Raw genomic sequence first — 18,098 nt, forward strand, 5'->3', positions numbered from 1 at the left:
GCTGGGGGGATTTTATTTTTTTAATTTTTTAATACCCTTTAGTACCGGTTATCTTAACCGGTATTAAAGGACCCTCCTCTAGTACCAAATTGCTAGTATCGGTTGCACAACTGATACTAGAGGGGGGTTCCTAACCGGTACTAGAGGCGTTTTCTCTAGCAGTGTTCGTGCCATGAATGTTGACTCGTCGGATAAGGATGATGCTAATCCTGTCCCGTGGAACTAATCAAGTTATGGCCATTCCAGCCTAGCAGTCAATGAATGGAAAAATGTACCTTAGGAGTACAGGGAGAATGAGGTTTGTGTGGATACTTTGTACCCTAGTGGGGATAAGGTGAAGGCAGTTGTGAAGCGATGGTTGACTTTATCTTTGTAATGATAGTTCAGAGTGGTGAAGAACTCGGTTCGTACCACATTACTTCCTGAGGGAAACTATATGGGTCGCTTGGAGGAACGAGGTTTATGGATATCGTTTACTAGGAAACTTCATCAATAATCCTGGTAATGCCGCACGTTACATTCCTGACCCTGATCCAGAAATGTTCCAAGAGAATGGGCGACACAAGAACAAACGCTTTTGGAATAACATGGATCAATCCGAAGCTGGTCCTGATGTCCGCCTTTGCTTGAAGTGTCATGAAACAGGTCACACGTACAAGAACTGCCCTTCAATGACATATGGAGGCGGGAGTAACCAAGCTAGACCATCAACAGGTGTCGCAAATGCTCCAGCACGTGGTCGGGGTCATCGTGCATGTAGGAACAATGACGGGCTTCTGTGATTATCATATGCAACAGTAGTAATGTGTGTTGTATGTTTATGTACTCCTACATCAACTTAGTCATATGTAATGTAATTCGTCATGTTTATTTTATGTCGAGGGACTCCTGTAATTCTTAGATTGTGGACTCAAACCTAAGTTGTAATAGTGAGACATTTTAATAATTCTATATCTATAATATTTCGTTCATATTGTATTTCAAATATATCATGTCTTGAAAATTGTATTTCATTTATGTACTATTTCAAATAATTGGTATTTGTTGTAAATTTTATTATTTCATCTCCATGTCAGCCGTATATATTTCATTCATCATGTCCTAATATTATACGTGTTGTAGGTATGGTGGAGGAGGCTGGAGAGGGGTATGAGACCCCTGAGTTGCTCAACCCTCACGTGGATACCACTCACAGGTCGTTCCTATCAGCCGTACGGGGTGCCAACCTCGGCACGCTTTGCGCACGTGTCCCACTTTCGATGATGCCGATCGACGCTCGGTGGATTTCGAGGTACATTTTACTTAGTTTACTCAATTTTAAGTCTAAGATTGTGTTCTTTTAAATAATAAATGGTATCCATGCAACAGGTTACGCGCTGCGGGGCTCCTCCCGCTACCGAGGTTGGTTGAGATAGACATGATGGACATAAGAGTGAAGCGCGCGGACAAGGCGACACGTTTCCACTTCGAGATGTCACTCCTAGCAGCTCTTGTTGACCGTTGGCAGCCTGAGACTCACACGTTCCACCTGACAGTAGGTGAGATGGCCCCTACGCTTCAGGATGTGTCGCTCCTGCTTTGACTTTCGTGTGCCGGCAGGACCATTGGCGCGGAGGACGTGTCAGTTGGCTGGTGTGAGGAGCTTTTGGATCGGTTTGCCCATGTTTTGCTTAACGATCGGGCCTTGCCGTACCGTACCTTCAGCTCCACACACGGACCCACGAAGAAGTGGCTCATGCAGTTCAGTGTAAGTACTTATTTACCTGTCTTTTCATTTCGATACCACTAAGGTTTGTGAATGTGTGAAGTAACTTGTATGGTTGTGCAGGCCGACTATATGAGAGCTGATGTTGATGACACCACAATTGCGAGGTACTTGGAGGCCTACTTACTGTGGCTCTTTGGGTGGATCATGTTCTGCACGTCCCAAGGAAACTCGGTTCCGAAACACCTCCTACCTTATGCTAGGGTTATAGTGGAGGCCCCACTTGATGAGGTTCCATAGTACAGCTGGGGTTCAGCTGTATTGGCAGCATCCTATAGGGGGCTTTGCACGGGCTGCTGTAAGGTAAACTCCATGGAACCCATCTTTGTTGGTTGCCCATTGCTTCTACAGCTTTGGTCGTACGAGCGCTTCCTGATAGGTCGGTCACTCATTAACGTCGCACCCTATACGGAGTTGCCTTTCGACCATGACAACGTTGACAGACCCACGATGGGTTCGATGTGGTCCTTGAGAAATGTACGATACTAAACCTACAATTAATTTTCATACTCAATTCATATGTTGCATGCATTCACATTTTGAGTACTAAACCTGCTTGTGAAATATTTTTTTTGTACGGATCGTGGATTGGAGTTCAGACGATGAAGTTGTACCCAGACTTTGTCGGTCAATTTGACGCTCTTGTCGACACTGACGTCAGGTGGACACCTTACACCGCAGCAGACATCCATGCCCGTGCCTCGCATGGGTTGTCTTTGTTGTGCCTGCGAGATTGGGAGTACTGGATGATGAAGAAGCCACTGGTGTACAACATCCACATCGAAGAGTACGCGGTACACCGTGTGATGAGGCAGTTTCACCGGTATCAGGACTCCCCACTTCCTGTTACTTACATCATCCCGATCGACATTCACGGGTAAGCCCCATCTAATCATTTTCCATCTAATAAATATTTTGCGTTAGTCTAACCCGTTGCACGATGCATATGTTAGGTGGACACGTCAAGGTGGTGTTGGGCTAGTGACGCAGTGGGGTCCGAGGATGGTTTCGCACGTGGAGATGTGGGCGGACGCTTTGGAGGACTTGGTGCAGGAGGATCGTCTACACTCAAACGACGCTTTCGCAGCGTACCTGCAATGGTACTTCCCGAGGACATGGACACGCCTCATGCATGTTCCTAGACAGACACCGACAGAGACCGCATCACTAACACAGACGTACCCGCGTTCCAGGGATGTGAGCTTCGACATCGCGGTACACTTCTGCATCATTTGCTACTCAAACTGCTTTGGATTATGTTGCACTTTATACAAAATATGGTGTGCCTAACTTGAACTATGTAATTGGCATCAGTACGATGTTATTGCAGCGGTTCAGGCGACGATGAGGACTGGTGTGTAGCAATGCTGTCACATGTCTCCGCAGGAGCACGAGTCGACATACAAGAGGATAGAACGCCTTTGTACTAGGTTCCTGCGGGCCGTCAACTGCCGTGATGGTGACGCCGACGTTCTACTTCCACCACAGGGTGCTTACCCCGGGTCGTCTTCAGCACCACCTATGCAGCACCGCGGTTCATCTTCAGCACCACCTATGCACCACCCCGGTTCGTCTTTTGCTGCACCCACACGTCCGGCGTACCCCGTGGCATCTTGTGCACCACAGGCACATGCAGCCTGTCGGTGTTTAAGACCGGCAACCCGCCTAGGGGGTACCCTAGGTGGTCTTTTATACGGTAAGGGTCATCGAGAATCAAGGAATCAATGGTGACGACGGGAACACGATTTAGACAGGTTCGGGCCGCTAGATCGCGTAATACCCTACGTCCTGTGTGTTGGTTTGTATTTGATGAACTGGAGTTGTTCTTGTCTCTCCTGGGCTTGGGTGTTGAGGTATGACCTGCCGAGCTAGGTACCCCTGCCCTCCTTTATATACTCCAGGGGGCAGAGTACTAGTCGGATTACAAGGAGGAGTCCTAGTTGGAGTACACGGGACTAGTCCTAGTCGGATTACAGGGGAATCCTAGTAGGAGTCTGACTTCTTCCTTCCTTGCGGGTACTGGGGATGTATCCCCGACAAGCCCCCCCCCTCCGTCCCCCGAGCATGGACTCCTCCACGTGCACCGTCTTGGGCAACTGCTGCAACAGGTCCTTCCACTTATGCGCCGGATCCGCAGTATTTGACCCCCCACTAGTATGTGTTCTCTACTTTCTCAGTTTTCATTCACCAATTGTTCTCTAATTCGTCATCCTAATTTAGAATTACGTGACATAGTTCCGCAGCAGTACAGAGGATTTAGTGCAGCAAGACCGTCTTCACGTGGACTCCGTGTGGACGACTTAGGTGCGTCATCAATACATACATTCTATTCCAGTACAAATACAGATCGAAATTGACAATAACACTTCTTGGTTCGATAACAGCGTACATAGGCCGCGGAGGGACCGATGACGAGTCCGTAGAGGACGAGATCCACAGGACGAGTTCCGCATCGGTAGACTCCTTTTACAGCTACGACACTGAGGAGATAGGTCCTTCGCAGTTGGGTGACGCGCCAGTGCCTCCGACATAGGACTACACCTAGGAGTTTGTGACACCAGCTGCAGACGCACCAGGACGTTCGCCTCGCAAGGTTGCCCCTCCGGAGCCCTTTACGTACGACCGGTTGCAGACTAGAGCAGCGCAGCGGGCCACGAGACGTGGTCTTGGTGCTGTGCATCACAAGCGAGGATGCATTTAGTCCATAGGGCCTCCTTTATCTTTTGTAGGCCGGTGCAGGCTATAATGTGTACGATGCTGTAGACTATGATGTGTGCTCCTTTGCAGAATACATTATGTAAGCCGGTGCAGAGACTTTGATAGGTAGGCCGGTGCAGACTATGATGTCCATGCATGTCCTTTTCCTTTTGCCATTATGGACATGGTCCATGGACCATGTCACTAATATATATTAGACGTTCAGGCAACGTTCAAACGCACCATTACCACTTCCCAACTTGAATGCAACGCTTGTAGTGATGTTGCATCTCCCTCTAAAAAATATTGTCGTGGAGGGATGAGCAAAATGGGATTCCACCATGGAATGAGCGTCCCAAATGCCACTGCGGGTTCCGTGCATGGTTGCAAGGATGGGAGGATCAAGTACCTAGGGGGGAAAAGGGGTGTAGGTACTTCAAGTATCCCAACATTGACGATGATTTCAAGGTCAATCCGTTCATAAACGTTTTAAATATATTTTCTATGTACTAGAATGTAGAACTAATCACGAATGAACATGCAGGCATGCACATTTATGGAATGGATCGACACTAGGCCTTAAGGGAGGGTGGGCATAATCCTAGTAGTGCTAGAGACCAAAACCCAATAATATGGTAGGCTAGAAGCGGCTCGATACGAGGCACGTCTTGTTCGGCTTGAGCAAGAGCGACGCATCCGCCAACAACAGATCTGTTTGAAGGGCAAGTAGGATGAACTGTAGAGGTGGTGTGACTAGTTAGGTGCTCGAGAGGCAGCACTGAAACGGCAGGAGGAAGAATTCGAAACTCGTCAGGCGCAACTCCTCCAGGAAGAAGAGCGACAGAAGAAGATGATGAAGCAGGATGAAGAATCTTCCTCCAAAACAGCGAGGAAGGGGAAACTTCCCCGGTTCACCCAGTAGAACAATAGTTGTGATCCACCAATTTACATTACTTAAGGTATTTTATCCAAGGGAAGGTGCTCTCTAGGTTTGTCATGTTGAGCGCCTTAGATGTCATTGTATTGTTGTTTGTACTGTGATAACATTTCATCTCCATGCTTCAAGTACTTAGATTCCACACTATTCCCATTATACTGCTCTGCTGCCAATACAGTACTAAAATAGTGCTAATCCACTGTTGAGGTGAACCGTCACTAAAAAGCCTACACTATAGACTGTAAGGACTCTAAACGGAGCCTTCTCAGACAGATGGGACTCAACACTGAGCCCTACATCCTTGCACCTGCAAAGCCTATACCTAGCTTTTTTTCAAGATGATTGAACAAGACAGGGTACTGAACACATGGGGGCACAGTGCATCTCCATCTCAACACTTCTTATATTGGACCTCCCTCTCCCGTATCCTTCCACACCACTGAGTAGAAGGAAGAACAATGGCATCCACAAGAGGTAGAGGTCGTGGGAGGAGGGGATGCTCCTATTCCCACCATCACTTGGCCAGGTTCTTTTGGCCCAACCAAGTATGAGGCACCCCTCGACGACTTCCCTCTGTATGACATGGCTAACTATGTCCCTCCAAACTGTCTTAGGCCTTATGATGACCGTCATGATGCGTGGCCAATGTGTCACCATAGCATGGCTTGCGTCGTCCAGCTATTTGATGGCTACGTTGATGGAAGCCGGCGTTTCTTTCGATGCCCGTATGACTTGGTGAGTCAAGCTTTTACTTCCTTACTCTTGCTAAGCTTTTCGTGCTACAAACTAACATCATGTTTAGTCTTATCTCGATGAAGATAACTGCTGCTATGCGAAGTGGGTCGATCCTCCACTTCTTGAGCCAACCCAAGAGTACATACACTACCTCAAGTGCAAGATCTTTGACCTCGAGCGTAAGGTGGAGAATGTTCAATCCAAAGTTGATGCAAATTCTTGGGCGGTTAATATCACAGGTGACTTGATTTGTACGGTTCAAGTGCCCCTACCACCACAATAAGGATCGCCCCCCATCTCTAAGTAGAGATGGTTCTATCCCCGGCTATTTCAATTACCTAAGGCATGTTAGGTTTAGCAACGGCACATGTTTAGAATAGCATCCGTGCTGCACATGCCACTGCAATATATAATTAATTGTTCACTCTAGAGTCGTTGGTGTTCATATGTTGTGCACGAATTTCGTTTCTATGTGTTGTAATTTCGCTGAAAATAGCTATATATCTAATGGTCGGGAGTTAATGCATTTTCAATTATTTCCTTGAAGCGCTCTACCTCTCTCAAATTAGGAAGTTTCATATTGCAACCAATAGTGACATATTCGAATATTTAGTGCTTCCAATGTAACTTGATATTGTTTTTTAAGTCGGAGAAAAAATTACACGAAAACAAAATAATAAAACTAATCCAACTTATAGCAAGTTGAAACGGCGGTTTCCGCTCCAACCGCCGTTTCAATTGGCGGTAGCGTCCTTTTAGTTTTTTTTTACCTACCGCCGTTTGATCCGGCAGTAGAGGTCTATTTCTTTAAATTTTTGGATCGACTATTTATTTATATAAATTCGTAAAAGAAAAAATATAAAAATATAAAAATTCCCAGATGCCGCACACACGGCCCCTCAGGCCCTCATTCAGGTGGGGAGTACGTGGGCTTCGGTTCGCGGCAGAGTGTGGGCGGCCCATTCAGGTCTGGTTCGACTCATAATAGGCCTTGCATCTAACTGTGGGCGAAAGTTGAGGATTTGTGGGCTAAGACGAGTGGTCCAACAGGGATCTATTAAAGGCCTATGTTGGCTGCAGGCCGGGAAAAAATAAAGAGCCTCTCGCCCCGGGTGGTAAGTTGCTGGCCATGTATCACTCCTCGTACCACTGAGAACTTGTGTAGAAGCAAAGAGTTTCATTATTGAGTACGGAAATCTTTGCTTACCAATCAAAATAACAATCTTCGCTTAACGAGGAGGGAAATTTGGATCTTGCCCGCAAGAAAGGACGGGGACATGAGAGGGACTGCAACACAATGCGGTGCTTTGCTCACCAGTCACCACCACCACTCCAAATTTGTAGTACAGCGGATTGGTACTTGATACTGATTTTGTAGTACCGGACAAGCTAATGAAGCCCAAATTCTAACACGGCAATCGAAGTCCAACGGTGGGTTGATGGCCGTTACCGCTGGAGCGAGCCGCACAATTCGGCACGCCGGTTTGCATTGCAGCTAGTAACCGAGCCATCAATGTCAACCAGCTATTCAACCAGAGCGAGTGGATTAATGCCAGTCAAGTAGCTTGAAATCTCACTGCCACCATTTCTACGATTCCTTCGCTCAGGTAAAACACATCAATCTTGTGTGTGTGTGTGTGGTCACCGTATACCAGACGAAAGAACTAGCACCACATTCGCCGTGGCCGTTTCTGCAGCCCGCACTCCCCTTTTCCTCCTGTCGAGACGTGAGACCGGAGCATCTCTGCTCTCCCCTTTGCTTTGCGTCATTTTCCGGGGCTTTCATCACTCCCCCCACGCCACACGCGCACCTGAGCCCCGGCCGCCTTTTGTCCCCAAGCGGCCATGCCACCCAGCTTTGAATCGCGGGGTGCGCGACCGTCGCCGACGCCGCGTGATGAGTTGAGTTGAGATGCCAGGGACTGGACGAGCCCCTCCTTTTGAGAGCACGCGCGGACACGAGGCGTGCAAAGCGTCCACCACCGCTGCCCACAACCCTGGCGGCACCGCCACGCCGTGCCTGCAAAAATCCGCCAAATGCCGCGGCACGCCGCCTCTGTTCCCGGTGGGGAAAAAGGAGCGAGGAGCCAGGATCTCGCCTGCCGTGCGCACGCCCATCCAAATCCAATGCAATCCAAACCGCTGTGATAGACTCGAGCGAACGTCCGTCCGCCCGATGAGACGAACGCTACCGCCGGAGCCCCGCGCGCGGGTGCGCGGTGGCAGCCTGGCAGGGATCGTCGCTCGTCGGTTTGTAAGCCTGGCGGCTGGCGCGAGCAAACGGAAAAGCGATTCCTTGCTCGCTCGCTCTCCGTTCCCGTCCTCGCCGCGCACCCACTCCACTCATGACGGCCCGCGCCGGCCACGCCCAGCAGCCACCAAAAGCCACCCGGCCGTGGTGGTGCTCCCTCGCAGCGTTCACGGCGCCACTGGCACTCCACTCCAACCCACTGACAGCTCCGCACACAGCTTCCCCTGCCCCACGTGTCATTGTGATAGACCCATAAACAACCGGTGGGCTAGCAGCAGCACAGCCACCTGTCACCGGGCGAGCAAAAGCGGCTACAAAGATCCACCCCGCACTCGCATCTCGTTCCGTTCCGCCGCGGGAGTGCTCGCTCGTTTGTTGCGGTGCGCGCGGACTGTGCTGCGCTCGGCAGCAGACTTGTACGCAGCAGCATCGGCGGCGAGCCCAGCGTATACGTGTATACACGCACCAGTACAGCGCCCAACCACCTCCTCTCCCTCTCCTCCCCACCTTCCCTCCCTCATCATCACTCGCCACCAGCCTTCCCGCCCGCCGCGCCATGGTGTCGCTCGCCGGCTCGCAGATCCCCTCGCCGTCGCCGGGGCAGAGCCCCTGCGCGGCCGCGGGGCCGCAGCGCCGCCCGGGGCGCTCCATGCGCACCATCCGCTCCGCGCTGCTACAGCCGGACTCCGCCCCGGGCTCCCCGGCCCCGCGCCATGGCGACGGCGACGCGGGCGACTCCGACATTGAGAACCTCACCGACTCCGTCATCGACTTCCACCTCAGCGAGCTCGCCGCCACCGCGGGGCCAGCGCACCCGGCTGCCGTCGCCAAGTCGTCATCCGCCATCAACGCGGCCGCCACGGAGCTGCTCGAGCTGTCGCGGGACTTCTCCGACTACTCCAGCTTCAGCTCCGACATCTCCGGGGAGCTCGAGCGCCTCGCGATGGCGGCGGCGGCGTGGGCGCCCAGATCCGACGCGCCGGCCGCCGCCGTGGATCTGAACGACCTCGAGTCCATGGATCTGTCGCCGGACGCGGCGCCGCTGGAGCGCGTCGAGCCCTTCGTGCTGGCGTGCGTGCAGGCGCTGGGCCCCGACGCCGCGCCCGACGCGCGCCGCGCGGCCGCCGCCAGGATACGGCTGCTCGCGAAGCACCGCTCCGACATCCGGGAGCTGATCGGCGTGTCGGGCGCCATCCCGGCGCTCGTGCCGCTGCTGCGCAGCACCGACCCGGTCGCGCAGGAGAACGCGGTCACCGCGCTGCTCAACCTCTCGCTGGAGGAGCGGAACCGCTCGGCCATCACCGCGGCGGGCGCCATCAAGCCGCTCGTCTACGCCCTCCGCACCGGCACGGCCGCGGCTAAGCAGAACGCTGCCTGCGCGCTGCTCAGCCTGTCGGGCATCGAGGAGAACCGCGCCACCATCGGGGCCTGCGGCGCTATCCCGCCGCTCGTCGCGCTGCTCTCCGCGGGCTCCACGCGCGGCAAGAAGGACGCTCTCACCACGCTCTACCGCCTCTGCTCCGCGCGCAGGAACAAGGAGCGCGCGGTCAGCGCCGGCGCCATCGTTCCCCTCGTGCACCTCATCGGCGAGCGCGGCAGCGGGACGTGCGAGAAGGCAATGGTGGTTCTGGGGAGCCTCGCGGGCATCGCCGAGGGCCGCGAAGCTGTGGTGGAGGCTGGCGGGATCCCCGCGTTGGTCGAGGCGATCGAGGACGGCCCTGCCAAGGAGAAAGAGTTCGCCGTGGTGGCGCTGCTGCAACTGTGCTCCGATTCCCCGCATAACCGTGCGCTTCTTGTACGCGAGGGCGCCATCCCTCCGCTTGTCGCGCTATCACAGTCCGGTTCTGCCCGTGCCAAGCACAAGGTACACAACACAAACTCTACCTTCTTCTCTAACAAAGTTCAGTACTAGTGCTTCTTTAGGTTTAGCTGCATCCTATTGGCTAGTCAATGGTAGGTTGGAATTGGACATGATTTGCTAAAATTTATTTCAGTAATATTGCAGTTGTTGATTGGTAGATCGATGTTGAAGTCTTTTGAGGGTTTGATGTGACTGAAGTCACTTTGCCCGTCAGTCTAGAACTGATTGTACTAAACAGTATACAACGAAGTCATTTTAGTTTGAAGTTTGATTGAAGCCCGATTGACACAAAGTACTGAAAAGTACACTAAACCTAGACAAAGGAAAGGACTCACTATACATGTACTCGTGGTTTAGGTAGATTTCTACCTGTTCATAAGAAATGCTCAGTGTTATCCATGGTTGCTAAAAGGCGATGGTGCTAGGTGGCATGCACAAACTCAGGTGTTGACCTCTGGATTCGTTTCACATTGTGAAGATGCGCACTTGTTTATTTTTTACATTTCTCAAGTTCAGTCGTGGATCTGTTAAATCTTCATGGCACAGGAGGATGCTTGCTGTCTTCTGCAAGTCAACACTGATGTGCCTTTGCCTGCTAGCTTTGGTTCTTCGAGGAAACAACATATCTTGTTAAATTAAGAAAACGCGTAGTTCTTGTGAAATATTGGTGTTAATTAGGGGATGTTTGAATCCGTGGACTAATTTTTAGTGTAAGTCACATCGGATGTTGGATACCAAGTATAAAACTAATTGCATAATTGCATAAGCCGTGGCTAATTCGCGAGATGAATATATTAAGCCTAATTAATCCATGATTAACACATATTTACTGTAGCATCACATAGTCAAATCATGTACTAATTGGGATTAATAGATTTGTCTCGCTAATTAGCCTTCATTTATGAATTGGTTTTGTAATTAAACTATATTTAATACTTCTAATTAGTATGTAGAGTAAATTTCCTGTCTTCAAACGGGGCCTTAAATAGAGAAGAGGAAGACCTACCTTGGAACAAATGTGCCCTCATTTGTCTGGCACTCTGGTTTACAAGTAGAAATGCATGTGCTGATCTCTTTTAGTAATCTGAAAAATGCTTCCAGATTACAGAAGTTGTGGAGTCACTGAGAGATTTTGTTGTATAATTTGCAGGCTGAGACTTTGCTTGGCTACCTGAGGGAGCAGCGACAAGGGGTTGGCTGCAGAGCTGGATCAGTGGCAGCTACTAGTTTGGCTAGGTAAATCAGGAATTTTATGGACCAAAGTCTGCTCCATTCTCTGTCGGAGTCTTGAGAGCGGAGCAGCTGCGCGAGGGGGTGTGATGTGCTGATCTTCTGTAAATAACAGCTGGTTTCGGTCGGTTTGGTTATGTCTTATGTGAATACACATGTGGTTTGGAGTGAGGGTGCTTTGGCTGGTCACTAACGTCAGTGAAGAGAGGTTTCAGGGGATGTTAGCGGAGAATTTGGGTGCTAAGTTAATGATGCTGGATTGTAGCTGTGTACAGGATGCTAGGGTATGCTTGCTTGGCCTTGTCAGGTTATAGGAGAATGTTGGATCGTCAACCATGTCTTTTTTTGCTTGAGGTTTGGAGTCCACATTCCCCTGTTCCTTTTATCTAGTTGCACTTGTTTCTCATGATTCCTTCTTTTGCTCTGAATCTGTGATCTCGTTACCCCTGAATTCGCGGTGTTTCCGCGAGGTGAACATGTCTAAAGTACTTTGAAAAGGCTCGTTGCGAGCATATGGCAGACCTGAATGTAGGTCCCTCATTTTTGCAACTCAGATCAGAAGCAGAGAACTTTCATCTCAGAGTTCCTGGCTTTGCCCAGCAATTGGATCACGGAAAACTCCATGTATTCGAAGTTTTTGTATGGATGACGGACTGATTTTTGCCTAGGCAGGGTACTAGCGTACTGTAAGAACTCTGATTTATTCAGGATTGGACTAGCACTTAAACAGTTAAACATATATCTTAGAGATTGCACAGATTGACATCGACGGGATATGAATACCACCAATAGAACTTTCTGAATTTGAAGATCTCAGCCAACCATTTGGTTAGGCTAGCTGTCACGAATGCTGACTCCTTTTAAATGACTGCTCTAGATATCCCGTTTATCCTGTCGGTTCTCATCACTGTCAGTCAGAAATGCAACACATGATCCCAAAATGTGTAAACCCATGCTCAAAATCTCAAGACCGATCCTGGATCTCCTGCCGGATATAATTGCGATCTCCGTGAGACAAGATCGGCATCACCTCCATTGCATTGCGCACACTGCACACTCTCAGGTCACTATCCCGGCTAGCTGGCCGAGACAGGGGCCAATGGCCCGTGTCCCGGTGCCCTGTTCCTTGGCAGCTGATTGGCGCTGTTCCGGAGAGAAAATTTCGCGCCCAATCATCCTGTTTATAGCAGCATCAGAATATGACCTGTCTGACGGAGCAGGAAGAGGAATTAAATTTCGAGGCTGATCCGCGGACGCAAACGCAGTTGGGCGCTGCCCCAAGGCTCTTCCTTCAGCTGACCTGACCTGGGTGTTCCTGTTGTTCAGTTCAGTGCGGCGACTTCTTGTGTTGTGCTTGTGCATGCCAGGGAAGATGTGACGACGACGTCGATTCGATCGGGGTTGATCGCTCGCTTTCGATGCAAATTATGGATAGAATTTGACCAATCTGATCGAAATGGTGAGGGAGACTAGCGGCGCTAACTGAACCGCTGGGCCAGCCAAATGCCAAAGTTTGCCTCTGATTTGGTGAACAGCTTGCAGCGATAGGTTTGGAAATATTCAGCAATTCGTTGAAGACTGTGGTGTCGTGCACCACTGCTGCTGCTAGGATCGAAAACAAGAGGCGTGAACAAGCTCCGTCGGAATCAAGCAAGGCAACCATTTCAAAGGTCGCGCCGCTCCAACGCCCAAACTGGATGGTCAGCAACTCAAATATCTTCAACATATCCCATGTTGATATTGCAGAGCTATCCTACGGTCTACGGACGACGTATTCCAACAGAGGTCATACTCTACGCAAGAAGCCAGATTGGAGAGGTCAGGGCCATTAGCTGAACCTACAGGCCAAATTTGCATCTGATCTGGCCCTCTCTCTCTCTGTACCTGAAGTGTTTACAGCTTGCAACAGGAACTCAGAAACTCTTCAGATATCCAGCAATATCTTAACCAATATCATGGCCTTGTTTAGTTGCCCAACTTTGGGCACTAAAAATATTGTAGTAACACTGTAGCGTTTCGTTTGTATTTGTGAATTATTGTTCAAATATTGACTAATTAGGCTCAAAAGATTCGTCTCGCAAAGTACAACAAAACTGTGCAGTTAGTTTTTAATTTCGTCTACATTCAGTACTTCATACATGTATCGCAAGTTTGATGTGATGGGGAATCTTCTTTTTGTATAGTGCTAAAGTTAGGATTTTGGAGGTAACTAAACATGGCCCATATCGTGTACCACTCGTGCAAGGATCAGAAAACAAGAGGCACGCAGCACGCCCCCGTCTGAACGCTGAATCCGCTGCACGCTTGCCCCGCCGATACCAGACGGTCAGCGTATAGAAAAACACAAAAAAAAACGTCACCAGGGGTTCCAAGTTGGCGACCTATATCCTCCCTACCGCCGACGGCCGCGCCACAGAGCCGGCCGCCTGCCATTGCCATAAACAAAGTAGCTGAGACGCTGTCCGGCAACTTGCGAATTATTTTGCTTCCTGACCTCTGCTCCTTTCCCGCTGAATCCAGTCCAATCCACGCGACACCTCCGTTCGCTCGCTAGCTCGTGTGCTCGTCCCGTTACAGACTGTACACAGGGTGCAACAGTGCAACACGGAACCTGTAAAAAAAAGTATCCTGTCCTGAAAGGAGGGGCTCGCGTTCGGCCCGTTCTTGCACTGGAAGATTGGAGATCTTGGCAGCCGTCGCCGTCGATGGACCAGGGGCGGCAGGGACGGCCAGTTTTTTTCTGCGGTTCCGTGCGGCGAGGCGCAGAGAGACGAAAGTGGCTTGTCCCGGTGACGAGGCGTTGCCGCCCGTAACGGCACGGCCATGTGCGCCGGCCGCGAGGGGAGAAGAGATGCGGCCGTGCTGTACCGTCACCGCACTGTGTGAGCGCCCCGGCTTGTAGGGTGAGGGACCAACCATGTAAGCATGTCCAAGGAACCCAGCCGTCCGTGCAACCACGAGATGGCACGCAGCGCATCGACAATGACTTTGGGCGATTCAGTTCCATACTTGTATAGTTGTATCCTGTGCCAAACACTGAGGTAAAATTAGTGTGGGCATTCGGTTTAAACCGTCGGTTCGGTGTGTCCGGTATTTGAAAGTTTCGGTGTGCAAAAAAGGAAACTGATCGGTCCGGATTGAAAACAAAAACTGACGAATTTGGTTTCGGTGTTTTCGATGCGGTGTTCGGTTTTCACTGAAGTTCATACCTCATCTCTGCTGTCACTGTCCCTATCCAAGCCTAGCGGGGAGACGAAGACCGCGCCACGCTGCCGCTGCTTAGGGCGTGCGCTGTGGCCGGCGGCCGATCGCCCGCACTGCCGCTGCTCCATGCGTGCGCAGCGCTATAGCGACCGCTCGGCCGTGCCCCCGCCGCCACGCGCCTGGCCGGTGGCCGCTCACCCGCGCCGCAAGGCCACAAGGCCGCAACAGCCACTCGTTTTGCTACCTCACGTGCCTCGAGGACAGGATCACGCGAAGCTGCAGTGGATGGGGCGGGCGACGCCGATGCGGAAGCAGGATGGGAAAGAAGGATAGTCGAACGGAGAGATGGCGAAAGGATTAAGGATCGATGGGTCAGAGGATAGGGGCGGTGTGGCCTTGGGCTGAGATTGGGCCGAAGTTCCTGTGGGCCACTGGAGTGTAAGAATTGAACGGATGCTAGTAAAACATTGGTGATTCGGTGGTTCGGTTCAGCGCAGAGCTTAAATTGACACCAACACCGAGGACCGATCTAGACAAAAAATCAAAATCGACACCAAACCGAAAAACCGACAAAACCGGCATTTTGGTTCGGTTCGGTGCTTTTTTCGGTTTCAGTTTAAAAGTGCCCACCACTAGGTAAAATGGAATAAAAATAACACTAGGTAAATCCTAATGTTTCATAGCAGCGTGCTGACTGCTGAGGTAGTGAGGTAGAGATAGAGAGATACACAGGGAGAGTTCCAGAAGGCCGTGGCTGTGAGTTCCATTTCCACGAAGTGCAAGCCTAATCAATCAGGGGTTCAGGACAAAAGGAGGCCACAAGCCAAGCAGGGCTACTTCACCTCGCACCGTCATCGTTTGTTTCTACGCCACTACGTCAAACGTTCAATCACGACGACTCCAACGGTCGGGCGTGGACACAAGAATGAGCACTAGCAGCCTTGCATACGCGTAACGCATTCAATGATTCCGATGAACCCAATCTTCGGAACGGCGTCCCTGTTATGCACCGATCACGCATCGTACGGCCACGGACTATTACAGATCCACAACCATTTCTTCACGCCCTACAACAGGATAAGGGCTGTGTTACGTCGACTTCATCCTAGCTACCACGGTACTACCTGCCTACCATGTGACAGAGATAAGTTTTCAGTCAAACTCGCTGTGGCAGAACAGAATAGCGTAGCTGAGCAGGATCTGAATAGGCCAATGGCGACGGTTCACTGAAGAATACCAAGTAGCAGTACATGAAAGCAATCTGCACTTCTTATCCCGCGTCTGGGCAGAAAACTCATTTAGGGCCTTGAGACTCTTCTTGGTGGAGTTTTGGGTGTCAAATCTCGTAATTGGGTGATCAGTACTGGCTGTTAGTATTGGGCCGGGCTCAAATGAACCCCTCGCAACTATAACTTGGGCATCTGCTTCGGAACTGTCTTTGGACACCATCATGCAGCTGCACTTCACTTGTTTCACTTTCAGGTTGTGATGTTGCCGAAAAGACATCATAGTCCACCGATATGGCAGGTGCAGCGACCACCACAAGAGGCAGTTGGCATTCAGGGCCCTCAATAAGGATAACACGGTTTGTTAGTACTAATCCATATACTACAACAAGCGACGGAAAGTGCTATCTACTTATGTGACATCTGAGATTCTCAGTATGTTGTGCTGGTTCAGGGACGCAGCGTTGCCAAGCGGGAGAGTCCAGGGTGTTTGGATCCGTGAACTAATTTTTAGTTCGGATCACATCGGATGTTTGGATACCAATTAAAAGGACTAAATATAAACTAGTTATAAAACTAATTGCATAAGCCGTAGCTAATTCGCGAGACGAATCTATTAAATCTAAATAATCCATGATTAGCACATATCTACCGTAACATCACATGGTCAAATCATGAACTAATTAAGTTTAATAGATTCGTATTGCGAATTAGCTTTCATTTATGCAATTGATTTTATAATTAACCTATATTTAATACTTCTAATTATTATCTAAACATTAGATACGATAGGGACTAAAATTTAGTAGACTTCCAAGGCATGGCTGAACTGCACTAAGAAAAAGGTCATTGGTAACTGGAATCTGAAAGTACCTTTTCCCTGTGGTCACAACTATAACAACTACTGGATCCACAAGCAAGATACTAGCACTCAAGTTGCAATCTAGTACACGTTGATGTGCCCTCGCTTACTTTCTTTTGGTCAATCCATTACATCCGCGCATGTGCGACCTCAACATCATGATACAAGTCGCATGAGGTAGCTTGAAAAGCCAGTTTTTTTGATTGATTTAGAATCATGGATATTTATTTTATAACTTGTATGCAACTATAGGATAAAGGATACCGTTCGAAAGAAGAGAAAATTTCCTATCCATGATCGGGAGTTAGAGTCTTGCCCTATTTACCATCGAAAAACCATTGACTCAAACTTACATCCCCGTCCATTCCGTCATAAGCTGTTAACTGGAACGTGCCGCATTTTGTTCATGATACCCAAATTGCCTTCATGATACCCAAATTGCCCTAGTTTACCTATCTCTAGTCACCTCCTGCATCCTAGAGGTACCTTTCTTCGCTCCTTTACCCAACCGTGTCCACCTTAGAATTTTAGATTGAATCTCATTATGGCGTTACAAGTTTTTGTTTGGGATGAGGGAGGTTTGGGCTGTTGAAAAAGGGCCCTCCACTCTTTAAAAAACAGGTCTCAGATGTTCATCGTCTCATTTTGTATCATCCTGCGTGCTTGCCCCATCTACCAGTTATCACGCCTTCCTAGTCCATAGCCACCTTCAGCGTCCAGCGGCGCATACACCCTTACTGCGGCACCCACACTCACCACCGCTGCCATGTTGATCTCACCCTCCCCTAATTAACCACAAGCATTTCTCAACCCGAAAACTCCCAAAACCCTAACGCCAAACTTTAACTGGAGATTCACGGAGCAGCGCCGTAGCTATCGATTTCCTCCTTCCTTCTAATTACGTCCCCATTTTCGATTTCCTCCGTCCTGACAAGGATTTTATTTCCAAATAATGGGGGGCTCGTTTAATCTCTCCCAGTTTTAGTTTTTTTCTGTTTTTTTCCTTAGAACGGTTGTAGTTCAGGTAACTCAAGTTAGCTTTCTGAGGACACACAGGCGGTTAGAGATTCAGCTGAACACAGCTGCAGCAATGAGGCAACTTGAGAAATGTCTTAGTTCTGATTAGTCCCTGTGTTTTTTTGTTGTTGGGGGGTGGGGGGGTGGGGTGGGCGGGGGGGGGGGTGTACTCTTGGAGGCATTTGTCATGAGGCTTCTCTCCTTCTATGCTATCTTCTAGATGCAAAGGCTAAAAATAACAATCCAAGTGCTCTCATGTAAAATAAAGACTTGCCTGAGTGATAATTGTGTTGCTTATGTATTCTGACAGTCC

General features: G+C 49.8%; 2 protein-coding genes across 2 annotated transcripts; both read left to right on the forward strand.

Moving 5' to 3' along the window:
• The first annotated feature begins 2,440 nt into the window (after positions 1-2,440).
• LOC111256208 lies at positions 2,441-3,480 on the forward strand. The gene is made up of 3 exons (XM_022823784.1): positions 2,441-2,642; positions 2,719-2,980; positions 3,080-3,480. Exons 1-3 carry the CDS (start codon positions 2,512-2,514, stop codon positions 3,125-3,127), a joined length of 441 nt encoding a protein of 146 aa, XP_022679519.1. The 5' UTR covers positions 2,441-2,511; the 3' UTR covers positions 3,128-3,480.
• Positions 3,481-8,713: 5,233 nt separating this feature from the next.
• LOC101770230 (U-box domain-containing protein 4) lies at positions 8,714-11,885 on the forward strand. The gene is made up of 2 exons (XM_004958092.3): positions 8,714-10,249; positions 11,397-11,885. Exons 1-2 carry the CDS (start codon positions 8,942-8,944, stop codon positions 11,484-11,486), a joined length of 1,398 nt encoding a protein of 465 aa, XP_004958149.1. The 5' UTR covers positions 8,714-8,941; the 3' UTR covers positions 11,487-11,885.
• The last annotated feature ends 6,213 nt before the right edge of the window (positions 11,886-18,098 follow it).

This window comes from Setaria italica, chromosome II (genome assembly GCF_000263155.2).
Source record: "Setaria italica strain Yugu1 chromosome II, Setaria_italica_v2.0, whole genome shotgun sequence".
Lineage (NCBI taxonomy): Eukaryota > Viridiplantae > Streptophyta > Magnoliopsida > Poales > Poaceae > Setaria > Setaria italica.